The sequence below is a fragment of the Ictalurus punctatus genome, chromosome 28 (genome assembly GCF_001660625.3).
Source record: "Ictalurus punctatus breed USDA103 chromosome 28, Coco_2.0, whole genome shotgun sequence".
NCBI classification, from domain to species: Eukaryota; Metazoa; Chordata; class Actinopteri; order Siluriformes; family Ictaluridae; genus Ictalurus; species Ictalurus punctatus.
In genome coordinates this window covers 15,350,368-15,371,004 of record NC_030443.2, presented here as the reverse complement: position 1 = coordinate 15,371,004, position 20,637 = coordinate 15,350,368, and the positions used below count along the sequence as shown (strand labels likewise).

General features: G+C 37.5%; 2 protein-coding genes across 3 annotated transcripts in view; both read left to right on the top strand.

The window, feature by feature from the left end:
• Positions 1-1,443: 1,443 nt before the first annotated feature.
• On the top strand, positions 1,444-19,077 carry LOC108260371 (PH and SEC7 domain-containing protein 2). 2 transcript variants are annotated; one of them, XM_017460620.3, is made up of 16 exons: positions 1,444-1,748; positions 3,410-3,474; positions 3,711-3,860; positions 5,231-5,779; positions 8,681-8,753; positions 10,025-11,180; positions 11,909-11,989; positions 12,083-12,254; positions 12,366-12,455; positions 13,017-13,060; positions 13,159-13,331; positions 13,425-13,495; positions 14,583-14,728; positions 14,812-14,956; positions 17,288-17,434; positions 18,053-19,077. In XM_017460620.3, exons 4-16 carry the CDS (start codon positions 5,288-5,290, stop codon positions 18,344-18,346), a joined length of 3,084 nt encoding a protein of 1,027 aa, XP_017316109.1. In that variant the 5' UTR covers positions 1,444-1,748; positions 3,410-3,474; positions 3,711-3,860; positions 5,231-5,287; the 3' UTR covers positions 18,347-19,077. The 2 variants fall into 2 exon arrangements, with proteins under 2 accessions (XP_017316109.1, XP_047007885.1); XM_047151929.2 differs by lacking the exon at positions 1,444-1,748 and having other exon boundaries at positions 3,340-3,474.
• LOC108259741 (uncharacterized) overlaps positions 3,048-20,637 on the top strand; it is a 109,734-nt gene continuing 92,144 nt past the window's right edge. Inside the window, exon 1 of the mRNA XM_053677063.1 lies at positions 3,048-3,051. The gene's annotated coding sequence lies outside the window, so the exon portion shown is untranslated. The remainder of the gene's footprint in view (positions 3,052-20,637) is intronic.

Sequence of the window (20,637 nt, the reverse complement as noted above, 5' to 3'; positions counted from 1 at the left end):
GATGAAAGAAGAAATATACAGTTTAAATATTACATAAGGCAACAAAAACAACAAAAAAACCCCAAAACAAAACCCTATTTAATACATTAGAAAAATTATTACATTGGATAAAAATAAAGCATACATTAACACATTAGACAAAAAATACAATCTAAATTATTACATGAGATAAAAATGCAACATAAATGAATACATTAGATTTTAAAAATGCAACCTGATAAACTACTGATATTTGCATATTTTTATATTATGTGCAATGTTTGTATTTGTATATTAGGATGGTAATTGTGTTGTGTTGTGTTGTTCGAGGTGTGTATATTGAATGTATCGTGTTGTGACCAAACACCAAGAAAAATTCCTAATGCATGGGATAAATTCACATATTTAAAATCTGTAGCCTGTGTTCATATATTTCTGTAAAGCTGCTTTGAGATGACTGCAAATGACTGTTGTAAAAAGCACTATACAAATAAAATTGAATTGAATTGAATGTAAATCTATATGGCGAATAAAATTATTCTGATTCTATTATCACAGTTGTCATGGAATTGAAAAAAACCCCCAGTATTATAGATATAAGTGTAACTGACCACTTGATCACACAGTTTAGATTTTTTTGTTTTGTTTTATAATATTTAATACATTTGATAAGCTGGGCATTATAATGATAGTTCTAAAACTGGGGTCACAGGGTGGCAATTATTTTTTTATTATTCTTTTTGAATGAGGCAAACAATATTTATATAGATTTATAAATGTAGATTAGGAATAATAAGAAAGACAACCAAGTGTCCAGTGAAATATGCTTATATTTTATATCCTACTATAAATAAATACCATAAACACATTTTAATCTAATACCAAAATTGCTCCAATAAATAAATACGATGGTAAATATTTGCCTAAAATGCCAATTGACAAATTGAGTCACCAACTAAACTTAAGGTTACATGTGTAACAGTTGTTAGTGTAATGTAGATTTTCAAAAGTCAAGAAAACAAGAAAATCGGAGGAGCACTTGAAGGTAACATCATTTCATTTTTGATATATTGTTCCCTAATTAAATGTGATGTGAGTGGCTGTTTGTTTGGCTGTTTAATTTACCTCCCAAATGTTAATAAATCTTAAATTGTGTTGTCTACTATGCAAAAACGTTGTAAAGGTTGAAACTGCGCCGCCATAAACAGTGAATCAGTCACGTGTCTCCCTCTAGTGGCAGCAATTGGGAGAAATTCAGAGTGGGCGTGGTTTCAGTATGCATGTTGCTTTGCGACTTTAATACTGTAGGTGCGCCCGTGAGGGCGTGTCCCAACCCGCAAACTACCGTAATGAATAGTATTGCCATATAGTAGGCTTATTCTGATTGTTGTTTCGGATGCAGTTCAGGCACTAATAAGTGATTGAATACGGTAGTGTGCAGCCAGGTGTTTTCTTTGATTCTTCTGATGTTTTGAGTGTATCTTATGCTCTCATATTTCTCTTATCAAGCTCCTGTGTAGTTCTTAAAAACGCCCTTCTGATGAAGATCCAGATAAGATGGTGGTTGGACAGCTGAGTGAGTGTGTTTGAGTTCTGAAAGGAGTCTCAGGATACAGCTTAGTGACCTGCTGAATGAATTTGCACCTTGACTGAGAAACATTCAAAACAAGGATAAGTTGCAAATAGTGACTGTTCAGATGATCTTGACATCACTCCTGTCACTTTGGTCTGCTTTTGTTTGTGTAGTTTATGCTCACATGTTGAGTGAGGTAAGTGGAAACTACTCTAATTGCAATACTGCTATAAGAATCATTATTTCTCAAATGTTGACTGCACATTAGGATGATTTTGATAATAAAACATGCACCGTTCCCACAATTTTCAATGCAATAGCAATATCAGGACACTAAGTTTGGGGTTATTCTGATCTGATATTGACATTTATTTATTTATTTACTTACTTACCTACTTACTTACTTATTATTTAGTAATTGTTCTATCCTGGCTAAATGTTGTGGTGAAGCTAAAGTTTATCCCATGAACACAGACATGAGGCAGGAATACACCCTGTATGGGATGCCGGTCCCTTGCAGGGCACCATGCACACATACAATTCACAGCTAGTGTAGTCAATAAACCTACACCTGTTTTTGAGAGGAGAGCGGAAACCGGAGTACCAGGATCTCTACACAAATAGTAACCTGAGCTCAGGCTTGAACCAGGGAACTGTGCCATATTGACATCCTCCCAATAAATTAGCTGTCTCTCTGCAAACTTCTGTTCTGCAGTAATGTGAAACATAAGAGGCCTGAGGGCAGTAGACTTTAAGACAGTCTGAGCGTCCTATTTCTTATGTGTAAGATCTGTCATGTCTGTCATCATCACACATATGGACAGCGTATATATAGATGTCAGTAATAGGTACAAATATGTTAGAGTTAAGGCTAAGCCACCCCTTTCTAAAAACATCACTATAAGGTTTCATAAGGTTTGGTGTCCACCTGAGATTAATTGTTGTTGACAAATTTGTGGAAACAATGTTTATAAGAAAAATACACAGAATAATATGAAGAAGCAAGGCTGGGGCTGATTTTTGTCTAGCCCAGTTTGTAGATTCATGCAGCTTATTAGTGATCGTTTTCAGCCCACATTTGTTATTCTGCGGAAACTTGGTATGAACTCAGTAGAACCTTACCGACTTTATTATTTATTGATATTTTGTCATTGATGAGACCTCGTAATGTATTGCTCAACCCTATTAGTTTAATCGTTGAGCGACTGATATTAGATTTTAACCTCCCATCTAATATCACAACCAATCATCAATAGTCACTAGATTTAATCGAATATGTGAGTCTGTTATATTTGTTTTAATACCGGTCCAGAGTTTCAGGACAGTATCAACACTGAGACTGATTTTCAGCATCAGATCATAACTATCTATGTGTCATTCTGTTTTCAAGTCCTTGCTGCTACAATTGCACGGGAATCTTAAAATAAACCTTTAAGTTAGCTGCATTTGTTTTGCGCAACATGCATTTGTTTTGCGCTACAAGCTTTTAGTCTTTCCCTTACTTTCAGTTCCTCATAATATGATGACTCATTACTGCTTCAAAATACCATTTTAAAAATACATGTAAAATTAACAACAAAAAAATCTTTCTTCTTAGGCTCCTAGACATGAGGTTAGGTCATCAGAGATGTCTACAGGATTAAACCTGACTATCCCGTTCTGCTAATGCACATGCTACATTAGTGCCTGCTATGAGACTGGCCCCTGACAGGACGTGTTTTGAAATCACACAAAGAGCATTGTAATGTGTCAGGACGAGATCAATGACTGGTCTAAAAATGCGTAGTCGGACCAACTCGCTTGTCTGGCTGAGATGTTGGCCGATCGTTGTAACTCATAATTGTGTGCACTCTACAGGAAGAGTTGAGGTGAGCACCAGCAGGAAATAAAGTGGGGATGGACCCGGATGTGGGTTAGATGAGGTAAGCTGAGCATGAAGACTTGTTGCAAAATCTGTTTATAGGAGTGCCATAAATAATGTTTTATTGTTAACTAGCCAATAATACTGAACTTAAAAGTGATTTTTGAGAATTTTCAATAGAGAGAAGAAGATTCTGAGAATCTACTCATACACACATACTCAATCCAACACCATTTTAACCTTCATCTGCCACCCCCCCCCCTCTTTTTTTTTTCTTCTTTCATTCTCTTGCTGTAGTGGTTTTTTATTTGCAGCCAGGAAGTGGAACTATGCCTCTGTGACGCCTGCACAGAAAGTCATTGCAACGCACATCCGCCTTGCACATCTCTGAGATAACGGTGCTGTGTTATGGCCATTAACTGAAGTTAATAACAAGATATTTAAAAGGTGAGTCTGAGACAAGTTTTTGTTGTTGTTGTTGTTATGGTTTATTTCAATGATGGCTGTGTTACAGTATACACAGTTATAGGGTGTATTCAGTGGTGAATGCAGTAGTCATTAGGCGTGAAATGTGTTGGATATGAGACGTATGTCATGTTGAGGAGACAAATGGTCAAAAGGTAAATTAAAATATCCTTTTCATTAATATCTTGATTTGGTATTCCTAACTAGATTAGACTGATGGAGCGATTGATCATTATCAGCATCACAGTCAAATATAAGACTTCAAGTCAGACTTCAATTTCATACTAATCAGACTTTTACGTCCGTATGTATGTACATTTATCTATATATTATTATATTATGGACTTATGATACTGTTTGTTGTTGTAATTGCCATTGTATTTACTTTGGCTTTATGTTTTAAGCTATGTGTGCAAACAAGTGATATGATCTTCAGTATTTAATCATTTTAGAACAGCACGTTCAAAGATACCTGCTGGTTAAAAGATGTGCTTCTGTTGGCCTGGCACGTTTTTCTACATTCCTGTAGTCCCACTTCACTGTTGGTATTTTGGCATTCAAATCACATGGGTTAGGTTTGGTTTTGCCCTTTAAAGTGTCATGTCTGTGTGTTAAGAATTTGGTACAGACAGTGGGCCTCATTTATCAAGCTGGATACCATCGGATATAACAGTACATTGTTCACAGGAGCATTTGCACAAGGAATTTGATAGCTGTTGAAATCCAGGTATTTCAGAAAACCCGTTCGTATAATATGAAGACTTTGTGTAAAGTTGTATATAAGGAGACCTCGTTTAATCATCTTGAAACTGTATGTATGGTCTGAGTTTGTGCAATTTTATATACGAAAGGGAGAAAGCAATCTATAAATTTGGACAAATAAGACTATTCAATAAGAACAAAGTAATGGCGCCCCCTATACTGAGGAGGCATTAAAGTTTATCTATGGTAGCTGACTCACTACAGTGGCTGAGCTGCAGTACTGGAAGATTTTTGCCGCACACTGCGCGGTGAAACCGTTTAGTCATCATTTTGTTGTTTTCAGCTCTCTGTGAGGTTTGCTTTATATGGAGTTTTGTGGGCATGGCTAAATGTAAATCAGCTGCAGAAAAATCATAGTTATGGAAATGTTTGTATATCTGGAATTGGGAATTTGTAGTGCAGTTAATTTAAACATTTAAACACTACTTTGCTTAGAGATTGATAAATGAGGCTCTGCTATAAATGAAGGACTGCTATAGTTCCTGTATTAATTCATCTATTAATTCATTCATAGTAATAATATCAATGTCTATACTTAAGAGCTTTTTAGTGTCTCATTTACCAGTAATCACCACTAAATATTTGTGTAGCCTACAGATGGACACACGACTCACAGTCATCACATAGAATCAGTTGCCTAAGAAGCCATGGAGAGCGATCTCATTCTTTCTGCACAGCCTGCCTATTCAGAACCGGATGATTTTGTGGAAGAAGAGCCATATTTGGAAGCCAAGCTGTACATAGAGAGGGTGGAGCAAGAGAATAACCTATGCCTGGAAGAAACCCACAGAGGCAGAACCCATGAACCATTGGTGAAAGACGGTCCTGAACCCTTAGAACATGGGGTTTCCATTACAATGTTCCCTGTTAGGGTTCCCAGCATGCATTTCAGCTGTGCTTCAGTACAGTGGGATATGCCACAGACTCCATCAGATGCTCCATCCCAGGAATCCAGCTCAAGTGACATTAACTTGAGTTATGGATTGAACATGGACTGGGTAGTTACTCCTCCATCCTCAGACATGCATTTGTTAAACCAGGAGGAAATTATTGATCTGGTACTGGATGAGGAGCCTGAACAGACAGATGATAACTTGCAGCAAGAACCAGCTATAAGTACAGAAGCCGACTCTTGCCAGGTATGTATTAGCAATGTTCTTGTAGCAAAGTCTGTCCACATACAGCCATCTTGGAAATGCTTCCTGTGTAGTCATTTCCAGTCATACAAGACCAGGCCTCTGTTTACTTGAGTCGGGCGAGACCCATAAACCTGCAACAGATCGATATTTTAAACACGTATTTTAATCCCTATTGAAATCTGACAATTTTTTTGTAAATAATTCACATTTAGTGGTATCATAACATCACACAAACATCTTTTCGGGTTATGCACATTTCTGATTATACCTAACCGATTGCCAGACCAGACAAGAGCTGAAGCTTGATGACAAATGGCTTCCTAGTCCCTACAAACATGCTCTAAATAATGGCTTTTGCACTTTATGTAGTGCACTATATGTCTAACATGAAGCCTTGTAGGTAGCTATCTCCAGTGAAATATAGCTGGCTGTTAGATTATTTCCAGTACAATTCACTTCACTTCACTTCACTTGATCTTGATTTGGTTCTAAGATGAAGCAAAAGACATATTAGTCACGTCTCAGGCAGAGTGCTGCTTTTAAATAGACTATGCTATGGAATGTATCTGATCTGTTTACACAGATACAGCCATGTAATAAAGATGCCATTTTGAGCGTTAACACTCCGCCCCATTCATATTTCAAGCAATGGCCTTTCTTGACTCCATACTGTCTCTTGTACTAGTCAAACAGGAAGGGTTGTGTGGTTTGGCATGTAGAACAGCACTTCTCAATATGAGTGAGGCTGAGGTGGTGTGATGAGAGGCGAAATTGTTTCCATATCTTCTACTTACTGCCTACAGTTGAGTGCAAAAGTTTGCATGTCCTGCGGGTTTGGCATTTTTCTAATCAGGTCTGAAAAGCAAGAGGTTAATAGGAAAACATCTTTTCAACATAATGTTCTATTTTTCTTATATTTTGTATTGTTTTCTTGTTGCAGGACATCTTTTGTATTAATACTATAAGATAAAATATATTAATATTTTTTGTAGAAATAAAACTCAGATCTTTTTTTATTGAAGGCAAAGGTATGTCCAGAAGAATGGACAAAGATATGCCAAGAGTTATAAAAGATATTTTTAGATGAACATGCCAGAGATTAGGCCATAGAAGGTTTGAATATTACAAATGCAAGGATCCAAAGGCTGTTCAGGGGATAAATAAATGATTTATGCAAACTTTGGAGCTGATTTTACCACGCCAATTCTGAAAAAGTTGGGACAGTATGGAAAATGCAAAAAAACAAACAAAAAGAGTCATTGGAAAATTCAGTTCACCCTGTACTATATCGAAAACACGTTACTGACACATTAGTTGATGCTTTGCTTTGTGAATGTAATTTATTTTTGAAAATATACACTCATTTCAAATCTGATGACTGCAACACACTCCAAAAAAGATGGGGCGGTCGACTGTTTACCACTGTGTAACATCACCTTTTCTTTTAATAACACTTAATAAGTGTTTTGGCGCTGAGGGAAGACACTGGTTGGTTAAGTTTAGCAAGCAGAATTTCCCCCCATTCATCCATTATGCATTTCTTCAGCTGCACAACTGTACGGGGCCTTCGTTGCCTTATTTTGCGCTTCATAATGCGCAACACATTCTCAATGGGAGACAGGTCAGGACTGCAGGCAGGCCATGTTAGCACCCGCACTCCCTGCTTACGCATCACGCAGCAACCATGCGCTTGTAATCCGGGTAGAATGTGGTTCGGTGTTGTTCTGCTCTGGATGGCAGCATATGTTGCTCCAAAATGTGTACATATCTTTCTGCATTAATGCTGCCCTCACAGATGTCCATGTTACCCATGCCATGGGCGCTGACACACCCCCATACCATAACAGACGCTTTCTTTTGGACCTGACGCTGATAACAGCTTGGATGGTCCTTTTCCTCTTTGTCCCGGAGAACACGACGGCTGTTATGTCCAAAAACTATTTGAAATGTTGACTCATCTGACCACAAAACACGGTTCCACTGTGCTACTGTCCATCTCAGATGAGACTGAGACCAGAGAAGTGGATGGTGCTTCTGGACAGTGTTGATGTATGGCTTCTGCTCTGCATAGTAAAGCCTTAACATGCATATGTGGATGCAGCGGCGAATGGTGTGGATAGTCAAAGCTTTACCAAAGTATTCCCGAGTCCATGTCAGGATATCCATTACAGACTCATGAATCTTTTAATTATATTGTGCACTGTAGAAGGTGAAATGCCCAAATTCCTACCGATTTGTCTCTGGGGAACGTTGTTCTCAAAATGTTGGCTTATTCACTGACTCCTCTGTTTTCAGATTGGCGAGCCTCGACCCATCCTTGCTCTTGAAGGGCTAGGCCTTTTTTGGAAGCTCCTTATATACTATGATTAGAGGATTTCCTCACCTGTTTCACCTTCTTTTTTCAACTTGTCACGTCGCTATCAGTCCTACATTGCCCCTGTCCCAACTTTTTTTGGAACGTGTTGCATGCATCAATTTCAAAATAAACGGGTATCTTCAAAAAACTATACAGTTGATTAGGTAAAACATCAAGTACCTTGTCTTTTATATGTATTTTGTTTAAATACAAGTCAAAGTACATTTACAAATCACTCCTTTTTGTTTTTATTTGCATTTTCTATACTGTCCCAACATTTACGGAATAGATTATTTTGTACTGTACATATTTCCACATACTACCGAGCCACACTGTTATGGCTGTAGATTATGTTTCTCTGTCATACAAACTTTTGCACTCAACTGCAAATTGCTCATTGTAAATACTTTGGGTATACGTTTGGCAATGACATAGTCTCTGTTGTGTTTATGATCATTTTATATTGTCTTCTTGCATTTGAATGTATAGAATGTATATTATTTAAGTATGCTTTAGCTAACATTTCATGTTATTTCCCCTCACAGTTATATGATGCACACACAGAAGTGAATGTTTGTGTGACACCATCAAACGAAGACGAACAGCCACCATTCACAGGTAACATGCATCTTATTTATTAAATACATCATACATCACTGTCAATTTTTTTTATATATCTATTGATGACATTACGTACATTTTCAATAGCAATCGTGAGGAAAAAATAAGTGTCCATCTATGGTGAATGCTGGCCTTTTATAACATGATACTGTGTGACACACAATGCCGTTTCCTGTTTTATTTATGTCTACCTGGAGGCATAAATGCACCCACTATAAATTTCCATTTAGCTTTCTATTCAGAAGGAGGAGTTCACCACAGTTCCACACACAGCATTTAACCTTTTAACAGAGGTTCTCTGTTTTAATTTCTCTGAGTTTATATCTAAAAAAAAAAGTATAGTTTTGTATAGATATTTAAATAATGCTTGACATTCAAGGTTTGAAAGATGCTTATTTTGAATAAACACATGGAGAATGCTTGATTTTTCCATTATAAGTGGTCTTACTTAAATAGCTAATGGAACGCTAATGCAGAAAATAGTTTTTTATCCGTATGTGTTGTGTGTTTGAGAGTTCTAATTTGTGCCAAATTGTTTACAAAGAGCTTTGAAATAAGTCAATTATGAACTAGCAGCTAACACCATGTTAGCTAGCTAACTAGAAGAATTTATAATATTTTTAAATCTGTCCAGTCAGGAATATAATTTCTGCCTTTTCTTTAAACTCTCCCATTTAGGCGTTTGCAAGAATTAAAAATGGAATAAATACACAATGAATTTAAGAATTTAACTAGGTATGCTAGTTAGCCTGCAGAATTTTAACATGTTCTAACATTATTATTATTATTATTATTATTATTATTATTATTATTATTATTATTATTATTATTGTTATTATAAACAAGTACTAACATTTAACTCCTAGTTAAAAAATTTAGCTGTTGCCTTTTCTTTAACTCCCCCATTTATATATTGGGAGATATTATACCTTGATAAATGAAACATGAAATTAACTGCAGAAATCTATTTAATAAAATAGCGTGGTTTAGCTAACCAGCAGTACTAAACATTATGCAAATGTTATGCCATTTGTAAATACATTGCCCTTACTCTGGAATATTTTTATGTCATTACAAAGGTTATAGCAATGACAAAAAATTTGAGTCGTATTGGTTTTATGAGCCCAGGTGACGATTATTTTATGTAAGGAGTCATTACCATGCTACAACACATTTCATTGCATAGAACTGATTCACGAATTGTTAAAATAAATACATGTCTGTACATATCAATTCTCTTAAGTTCCTGTACTCTAATCTCTTTTCAGAGACCTCACAGACATCAGAAGTGAGTGATCATGGTGGATTAGTGGAAAACAGTGAGCTAGAAGGCCATCTCTGCATAGAGAACCCAGAGATCCAGCTGGTTCCTCAGGCTTTAGAAGTTCTTGAGGAGGAATCCGTAAAAACAGGGGACATTGTGCTTTTGACTGAACTAGAGCAAGGACTTGGAGATGTGGGAGAAACAAACGAGGTTGTGGAGCTCATTTCTAAGGATGGTATCAGTGTAATCATAGTGACAGCTTGTGAGGAGGAGTGCAGTACTACACCACAGTCAGAAACAAATGACCCACTCCTAGAACTGGATTCAAAACAAGTTGAGGAACCTGGTCTAAACCAAGAGTCAGATCCACCCCAACAAGGAGTTCCCCCTGATATTGTCTGCGACGCTGTAGAGGCAGTAGAGACTGAAGAATCTGAAAATGTTGAGTTGACTATAATTGCTAATGATGAGACACTGGAGTTAGAAACTGCAGAAACATTTGTGGTGATGCAAGAATCTGTACTGGAAGTCAAGCAAGAGGAATCAACCCATGAAGAGCAGATCGAAAGTACAGTGGAAGTGGAACTTCATGTACACAAAGAACAATTAATACAACAGTCAGAATGTTCAGACGAGTTGGAAAACTCAGAAGAGTCCAAACAAGAACTTTTAATTGGTGACGAACCTTCAGAAGGGTCAAAGAAATCAAGTTCTAATGACTCAGAAACGTCAGACCAGGCAAGTCAGACAAAAAGTGCAGTTGATGTAGAAGCAAGTCAAACAGAAAGTCCCAATGAGACGGAACTCGGGGAGCAGTCAGATAGGTCCACTGAAATAGAAACATCACAGCTCTCAGAATCAAAGGACAGTAAAGGAACCAATCAACCAGACAAGCTCCAACAAACCGAGCAGGAAAACCACACCAACTCTGAACAACATCAGATCCATGACAAAGACAGTGTAAGACAAACCGAAGATGTATCATCCGAGCACGAACGTGTGGCAGAGGAACAACACGAGGAATCTGTAGAACCTGCAATTCCCTACAAGAACAGAAATGTAGAAGTTGTGGACCGAGAGGAAGCTTGTAAACTTGCAGAGAGACTTTACAGGCTTGACAATGTTCAGCGTACAGATGTGGTCCATCATCTGGACAAAAAGTGAGTTATTGTTAAGAACCATACTTTTCGTAGTAAAAGTGCGGTTCAAAAGTTTGCACCCCCCATAGTTTATGAAATGTCAAGAAGAAAAGTACGTCTATTTCATAATTTATCTACAAATTGGAATTCCAAAAAGTTAGGAAATCCTAAAGGTAATCCTACAACAGGATGACTCCAAAGCAAAAAACAAACTTGATATAAATATACCCAAAAAATGTAAAGATGTTTTGCCATGACTCTTTCAGTCTCTAGACCTAAACTGAAGAAAGTAGTGTAGAGCTCTTGAGTGGTATAACTGAAAAGTCCTAACCTTCATCCTCCCTGCTTGATAGCTGAGTATTGGAAAATTTTCCCAAATGGGTTAAAAAACACACAACATTTTGCAAAATTATAATAGAAATGTCAGGAAGGATGTGTTAATGGGTAGGCTACAGTCGGTAAAAGGATCTAAAAGCTTGGAGTTTGGTGGCAGTTATAAAGGCAAAATGGACTCCATTCATAATCCATTCATATGGAGAAGGAGATGACAACTTTTGAACTGATGTTACTATACTACTAATACAGTATAGAGCATTTTTTTTACTTCTATAATGAAGGAACATCTGTGAAAACCCAATACTCTTATTAATTGTGTCTTCATTTTGTCCTAAGGGTATACAAACTTATACACTCTACTGTACATCTCATTGAAAAAAAAAAACCCTGATATGCTTTTTTTTTTATATTAGCAATGCGTTCAGTCGTGCTGTTGGAGAAGAGTACCTTAAGTTCTTCGACTTCACTGACCAAAGCTTGGATGAAGCTCTTCGGTGAGATGTTCCAGGAACTTCAGGAGTATAGTACTTAATTCATTCTAAAATGCTAACTTGTAGTAACCTTATCGGTTTTTATTCATTTTCTAGGTCTTTTCTGAACGAAGTGGTTCTGATCGGTGAGACTCAGGAGAGGGAGCGAGTGCTCGATCATTTCGCCGGACGTTACCAGCAGTGCAACCCTGAGACATTCTCCTCAGCTGGAGCTGTACTCACACTCACATGTGCTTTGATGTTGCTCAACACGGACCTGCACGGACAGGTACGTTCCATCCAGAAGCAGATTATGGGTTTAAAAATATTGCTCTTTCTGTTGTGTACATATCACTTCCTAGTTCGGTGTAAGTCAATAAAATGTCCTACTTCTGATCAGAATGTTGGGAAGGCCATGTCCGTGACTGACTTTGTGTCTAACCTGGATGGGATGAACGAAGGAGAGAATTTCAGTAAAGAACTACTGAAGGTGAGAGGAGTACTGCAACTCATTTTTACACTCTAGTGTACATAGAGTTGAGGAAAAAGTTTTTGAGAGCAAAAATTTATTAACAGGATGACATTTTGTGTGTTTGTTTCCATTACAACAATTAACAAAAATAGCCAAATTAGTGTTTACATCACATTGACTAGCCCTACACACATTCTTCCTTGTATATCATTCTTCCTCAAACCTTGTCTGGGGACCAGAATGGAAAAGCTTTTGGCATTTTTTGCCTTTGTTTCATTTGAAATGATTAAATTGGTTGATTTTTCTTGTAGAATTCCCATACACATAATTTCTATATTCATATAGAAACCATGGGGGGCACAAACTTCTGCACTCAACCTTAAAAAAAAATTAAATTGTGGACTTTTTTTAAAGCAATCTTTGATCTCTTCTATGGGTCATTAATTTGCAATCGCTGACATTTTTGAAAGTTTTTAAATCTTTAATCGACACATTTAAAAAAAAAAAAAAAAGAAGAAGAAGAAAAGGAATTCTTATATCTTTTTCTCCACTGATTAATTCTTCAAAAATGTCTTCCAGACACTTTATAACTCAATCAAGAATCGCCAGATTGACTGGGCAATGTGAGTCCACCTTTGATTACTGTTTTCATCATTTCTTGCCTTGAGTTTATATTTCCTCAGTCTTCTAATCCTCTGTTTTCGTTTATCTTTTCATCAAGAGAGGATAAGGAATTGTTGCCCTCTATAACCTTGGAGCAGAATTCAGATCAGGATGCGTCTCTTCGCTCGAAGAGTAATCCCTTCCAGGATCTTGCTCATGACAAGAAGGCCACGGTGTTCCAGAAAGGCTTCCTGAAGCGGAAAGCGCATGCGGACATAGACGGCAAGCGCAGTAAGTGATCAAGATGTGTTTCCTTGTAGCTTTATGATGACTTGTGTGGTGTTTTTAATGTTGTAATGTGAATGTTTTTTCTCTGTGTGGCAGCTCCATGGGGAAAAAGGAGTTGGAAGACCTTTTATGCGGTGCTTAAAGGAATGGTGCTCTATTTACAGAAGGTAAGTAGGGTTCTTTTGTGCAACACTAAATTGATTAATGATTATGAATTCATATACTTGAAATCATATACTTTAAGGCAATGGTTCTTGCTACATGTTCTAGGAAGCTCTGTGGAGCTTTAATATACAAAAGCATGCATAAAAATGGTTCGATCCTGTGTGCTTATGTGGGTTTCCTCTGGGTTCTCTGGTTTCCTCCCTCACCACTGCCGTGCTAACATCATGCAGAGAATATCGTCTCTTTCTCTATCGGATAGATTTCAGCGTTCTGGGTTCAGGTTTTCTGTAATTCTTTTAAAAACATCTTTAAAGATAAACGTAAATCACTCTCCCAGATGAAACATGCATAACAAAGGTAAAAATATGTACCCTTGAGAATACTACTCCTGTGACATGCCATAATGTGGTATGGAGCATACTTCATGCAGTGACGTCCTTTGGCTGGCTTTCATGAATTATTAATTGAAGAGCTTGTTGTGGCAGTTGGGCAAACTCTACAGACAAGCACGCTATGCAACCAGACCTGTGATTTGTCATGAAATGTTGCATGCCCAAGCCAATTAAGAACAGGTATTGCAATGATTTCACTAGCTTGGTAAACTCTCATTTTCTCTTTTCATTTTCTCATGTAAATATTGAAAAGAATAAGCAGTTCTCCCTCTTCCATGTGTTCAATCACTCAGTCTGTCTTCCAATCACTCACATGTCGCCATAGTGTATGTAGTCGGAGCTTTCGTTTAAAGGTTGTAACTCGTACTTTCCAACCTCCAACTAATAAAAACCAAATAAAACCTCCCCTCGAATTGGACTTCCTACGCAGGAACTCTGGATGGTCTCCTCAAGCCCGAGTTCAGCAAGTGACATTAAATCAACATGGCTGCTCACAGCATGATCAATAAACAAAGTAGCACCTCTTGTTAAATCTATAACATTAATTACAGCGTTCTATGTTTTGAGGAGGAAAATGTGCATCACTCGTCACTGTTAGCTGGTAGCTTGTCAAAAGATTATTTTTTTTGCTTTAAAATGTCATTGTTTAAATTATATGGACAGTTTTAATGACTATCTCTTTCTGACTCTCTTTTAGGATGAATACAGGAAGGACTGGCAAAGCTCTGAGGAAGTGCTCAGTGTCCATCACGCTCTAGCAGAGAGAGCACAGGACTATACCAAGCGGCCTCACGTATTCCGCCTGCAGACCGCAGATTGGAGGGTCTTCCTGTTTGAAGCACAGTAAGAACATTGACTTAAAAACTATTGTCTACGTCGCTATCTTTTTTGCCCGCTGTTTTGCATCACGTTCTCTCGTCTTCTAGATCTACAGAGCAAATGAACTCGTGGATTGGCCGAATCAACCTGGTGTCCGCTCTGTACTCATCTCCTCCGTTTCCTGCTGCTGTTGGCTCTCAGAGGAAGTTCCACAGGCCCATCTTACCTGCAACACAGTCTGCACTCACTCTGGTAGGCAAATTTCTAAAGGCTTCTGCCTTTTTATCAGTTATTATCATGATTAGTTTCATACTGTAATAGAGACCACCTTTGCAGAAGTCACTGTTAACTACTAAAGAAAAGAACAGTATTGATGTTTTTATTTGAGAGGGTTCTGAATATTTTGCTGCCATTTTCCTCATCAAGATTTGAGCTGTTGAACTTACCGGTCTGACCAGTCAGAAGATCTTGGGTAATTTTCTGTAGTGCTGGCTTTAATTCAAAGCACAGGTTCATATAATTGCGTTCGTTCTAATACATTATCGTTTGTATAGTAAAAGTGAATTCTCAGGGACTTGTATGGTGGATGCTGTATAATAAATCGATAAAGAAAAACCCAACGGGTTATTTAAAAAGAAAAAGCAAATAATTTTTGATGTGGTTAGTTTTCTGTAAGGAAACGTTTATTTAGCATTTATAGAAGGAGTCTTTAGAGCAGAGGACTTTACATTTTCCAGTTTCTTGGCAACAAGAAATGACAAGTTGCATTTTTTTTTTAAGAGTGAGCGAGAGAGAGAGAGAGAGAGAGAGAGAGAGAGACAGAGAGAGAGAGAGAGACCGGTGAGGGAATGACAGTTTATAGCTGCTATAACATGCTGTTCATTAATAAATTAAAGATTTTTAGCATTAACAAACTGCCTCGGTAAAATAAAGAGAATGAAACACTTCAGGATATGCTGTTATTTGAAAAGAATCAACCACAGGGTGATGCTACATGTTAACAGCATGGCCGATTGCGTTTTATTCCTTACTCAGCAGTGAGCTCACACCAGCTACCAGCTTCTTCTCAAAAAACTGGAGAGACCTATTGTTCCTGACTTTGCTTCTTTTCCTCATGTTAGAATGTGAGCAACATCTTGCTTGCATTTGAAGCATTTTAGACACTATGTTTACATTTAGCTCACTTGGCTGATGCTTTTATTCTAGTTGTGGTTGAGTTAGGATACAGTTGAAGGTTAAGGGTCTTGCTTAAAGGCTCAACAGTGACCTTCTAGGCAGTAGCCCAATGCCTTAATGTCTGAGCTACTGTTGTCCTAATTGTAGTGTAGTTTTGTACATGTGTCAGTGTGGCATCAGTGTGATAGCAGCAATATAACGCTAGGACAGAAAAGTTTATTTTAAATCGAAAGTGTTAATGAAATGGGTTAGGGGTAGTTTCATATAGTACAATATTAATAGATGAAGCTGCTTAGAGCATTCTGATTCAGCGCAGCTGCAGTAAAGTGAGAACAAACCACGATTTGACCTCATTTTCGTCACGTCATGACTCGCGACTTGGGTAAAGTCATGTTATAAATGTGCTGCCTCGTCATTCCTGTCCTGTTTTCTAGTACTACTGTTGGGTTGTTTTGAGTTTCAAGTCATGCCAGTGCCACTCATTATGTGATGAACCAGTTCTGATCATTGGGGGACAGGGGGGTTACGTTACAGCAACCAGTCTGATGTACTCATGTTTGACCGTGAGTGTGTGTCAAACATGAGTACAGCTAACAGGTCTCATTTACCAACAAACATCACTGTTAAAGACCGTGCAAAACAATCTTGTGCAATTGTAATTTCGCAAATTCAACTCTGAATGTTCCAGCGCAAATTTTGGGGAAAAAAAGTTGCAGCAAAATCAAACGTTTTTGGCCGCAACGATCACAAAAAACTCCCTGAAATCCTGTACAGACGGAGCAATTGGCCAACAATTTTATTTACTACAAAATGACACATTGTACTTTTTAATTGAAATATAAAGTTTAATCGATAACTTTTGTTATAATTTATGTTATAACAGCTATAAACAGTCCTGACTGTTTATGAATCTTCTGACCAATCAGAATTCAGCATTGTTGTGGTGGAAATGTAAATACCCGAACTGGTAACTGGCACCAGAATACTGAGGCATGAGCTTCGGACATGTGCTTTTGTAATGAGTAAATCATTTTTGTATTTTTCTGTAAATGTACTTGAGTATGAGTTCAAGTCAATTATTTTTCATTTATATTCAATTGCATTATAAGTACTCAAATCCCCTAAAATTATATATATATATATATATATATATATATATATATATATATATATATATATATATATATATATAATTGTATTAATGATTTAGTACTTTTCACTTCCACTTCTGGATGGGAATAATACGAAATATTGTGACTCTTTATTGATTTAAGGCCTTCATCCATTCTTCATACAGAAGAAGTGAAAACTGAGAAGAGGAAATTGTATAGTGTCACGAAGCCTGTCTATGTGCAACATAAAACCTCGTGCGTGTGTGTGTGTGTGTGTGTGTGTGTGTGTGAACAGGAGAAACAGCTGCAGTCACACGCCGCCATGCTGCAGTCATTTCAGGAGGACCTGAGCGCGTTACAGCAGGGGGCGCAAGAGAGCCGCAGGACAAAAGCCAGAGAATTGGAGGAGCACAGACTGAAGGAGGAGTACCTGCAGCATGAGGTTTGTATACATGTGGGAGAATGTGTGTGCACACAAGCCCATAATTTCAGCTGAAACAAGATTAAATCATGCAGTTTAGTTGGTAGTTTAACGTGGCCACGAGGTAATGATTCGAGGTCACAGATTTGCAATGTACTCTCATTTCCCTACATTGTGAGCGTTCTAATGAATAAAATTTAATTGATGGACTAAACCAGCTGATCAGTTTTTTTTTTCATTCACCCACCTCATTATAAATAGATTTGAGTAAGAATGGTGTAAAAACTTTAGGCTCAGTAAAACCGGACAGTTGAATATATATCAGAAATAGATCAGTTTCGGTGAGCGTTGAGCTTGAGCGGAACCCAACATGGCCTTCTGCTGCTGTAGCCTCAAGATTTGATGTGTTGTGTGTTCTGAGATGCTTTTCTGCTCACTACGGTTGTAAAGAGTGATTGGGTTACTGCCTTCCAGTCAGCTCGAACCAGTCTGGCCATTCTCCTCTAAGCTCTCTCATCGAGAATGCGAATCCGCATGCAGAACTGCTGCTCAGTGGATGTTTTTTGTTTTTAGCACAATTCTGTGTAAACTCTAGACACTATCTCTGACTGTCTTTCTTTCACCTTTCTTTCGTCACAGCGATCCCGTTACGAGGCTTATGTTCACATTCTGGATCTCTGGCAGACACTCAGAAAGTCCTCCGAGACAGTCGGCGGGACAGACCTCGCCCTTTTCGACCAGGAGCTCTGGAAAGGAGCCGACACCGAAGAAAAGGAGGACAGTGACATAGATGGAGGGATGAAGAGATCTCATTCCAGTCCGTCTCTCGAACTGGAAGTGGCGACTCCGCCCGTGGTGAAAGTGAGGCGTAACATCTCAGAGAGACGGACCTACCGCAAGATAGTCATTCCCAGACGTAACAGGGAGGTATAAGACTAAAAAGTATACTGTTACAGACTCATTATTCTAACATGGACTGTATTTTTACATTAATTCTTCATCGATCCTTTAGTACCCGAATTCCTGTATTTAAAGACAGTTGCATTGCAGAATGTCCTGTATGCAAACGTAATTCAATAACCAATGTTTTAAGCTGAGGCGACAGTACGCTCACATCTGAACCATTTTCATGAGCACAAAACATCAGCTGACAGGCCAGCCGTTCTTTTATCCATATCTGTATGAAAAATATAGTGACGTTTTCATTTAAGCGATCTTCGCAATATAACCGTGTCATAATACTGTAGTATAAGATCTCTGCAATTATTCTGAATCTACTACAGTTAGAAAAAAAAAAGGTTCGATATTTAATCATTTCCTTTTCCCTAAGAGTGTGCCAAGAACTGTTTTTATTTGATCAGTTATTAAAAAAAAATGTTAGTTGGGCCAAAACAATGTTCATAATACGAAGTTGAAATATGTCAGTATGACTTCTTAAAAAATTACAAATTTGTCCTTGTATTATGCATTGTTGTCATTACTGCTTTCAGTAAACAATTATTTATTGTTTTTATATTTAATTAATTCAGACTAAACGTACAAAATAAAAACAGTTCTTGGTGGTGTACTCAGATTTTTGGAACTTACCTTAATGTTTACCATGTCCTGTTTACATATTGCGAGTAAAATGAAAACCTTAATAAAAATAACCAGCTTCATTTATTACAAATAGGTGCAAGAAAAGTGTCATTTTTTTGTAGAATCTCCATTTCGTTCAGTGCAAGTGTTCCGTGGGGCACGTGAATTAGTGGGTAGAATGTAATCTCCTGGGTTGGGGGTTCGAATCCCGCCTCCACCCTGTTTGCATGTTCTCCCTGGGCTTCGGTGGTTTCCTTAGGGTACTCCGGTTTCCTCTCCAAGTCCAAAGTCCAAAGTCCATTTGTCCGTAGTGTGTGTGAGTGTGAGTGTGCCCTGCGATGGGTTAGCACCCTGTCCAGGGTGTCCCCCGCCTTGTGCCCCGGGTTCTCTGGGATAGGTTCCAGGCTATCCCCCACGATCCTGTGTAGGATAAGCAGTAAGGAAAATGGATGGATGGATAGATGGATGGATAGCGAGTGTTCTAGGGCTGAACGTGTCTGGATTTCTCTTCAAAAAAATTCGATTCAATAAACGTTTAAGGTTTTCATTTTACTCACCCTTGTATTTTCCTTTATACGGTATACTCGTAGAAAAAAAAAATTCTTTAAGGTTTTTAGAGATAGTTAAAGGAAGCTTCTAGAACCCTCTTTGATGGGGAAACGCGCTGTTGTATGGCTCTACATCAAAACCTTTTAAGGGTTCCTTCAGAGGGACTCCATTTTTCCTTAAAGGTGTATAGTGTAGTGACAAATTGTGTCCACAAGAGGGAGCCTGTTGCTTGTCTGCAGTATAGACTATAATCCAAGTATCTGAAAGGGCTGAATTCAGATCACAGCATTTCAGATCTCTTGATTTATTTACTAAAATCTAATGTTTATTATATATATATATATATATATATATATATATATATATATATATATATATATATATATATATATATATAATATATATATTTACAGAAACTTCAATGCACTGTGTAAACTATGACATGGTTACTCTTCTCATGAAGCAAATGACACATTGACAGAATGTTCTTATTTTTCAACTGAAGAATTCTCCAACCCCCCCCCCCCCCCCCCCGCCCATTTTTTAAATGTCATGTTTTGCACATTATTAGAAATGTCATCTATAATTAAATTAAATTAAGATATTTTACTGATATGTCGTATTAAACATACATCTGTAACATTCTGTTGTATTAAATGAAGTCCTGTTTTTAAGAACGTTTCTACATACTGAATTATTTCCCTTAAAGCATATTTCACTGTTTCTCAAGCTCTTACATTGTTTAGGCGTCTATACTCATTATTATTATTATTATTCTTTTCTTTTCTTTTTTTCTTTTCTTTTATTTATTTTTTAAAAAGGTCCTTCAAGGTTTATTTGGATAATTGAGGGTTCTTTGCTTCTCTCTCTGAAAGGGAAACCCTCTGTTTACTCTTTTAAACCACATGGCTGGGTAACTATTGAACAGAACACACGCTGAGCTAATCTCCCCCAGCAAAATGAGCTGTTCCTTTTACACAGCAGGTGGAGCTGACCATTTAATCCAAATTATTATTAAATGCTTACATTAATACCTGTGGAAATCTAATTTAATACACATACACGTAAGGCTAACACTTAAATCAATACCTTATATG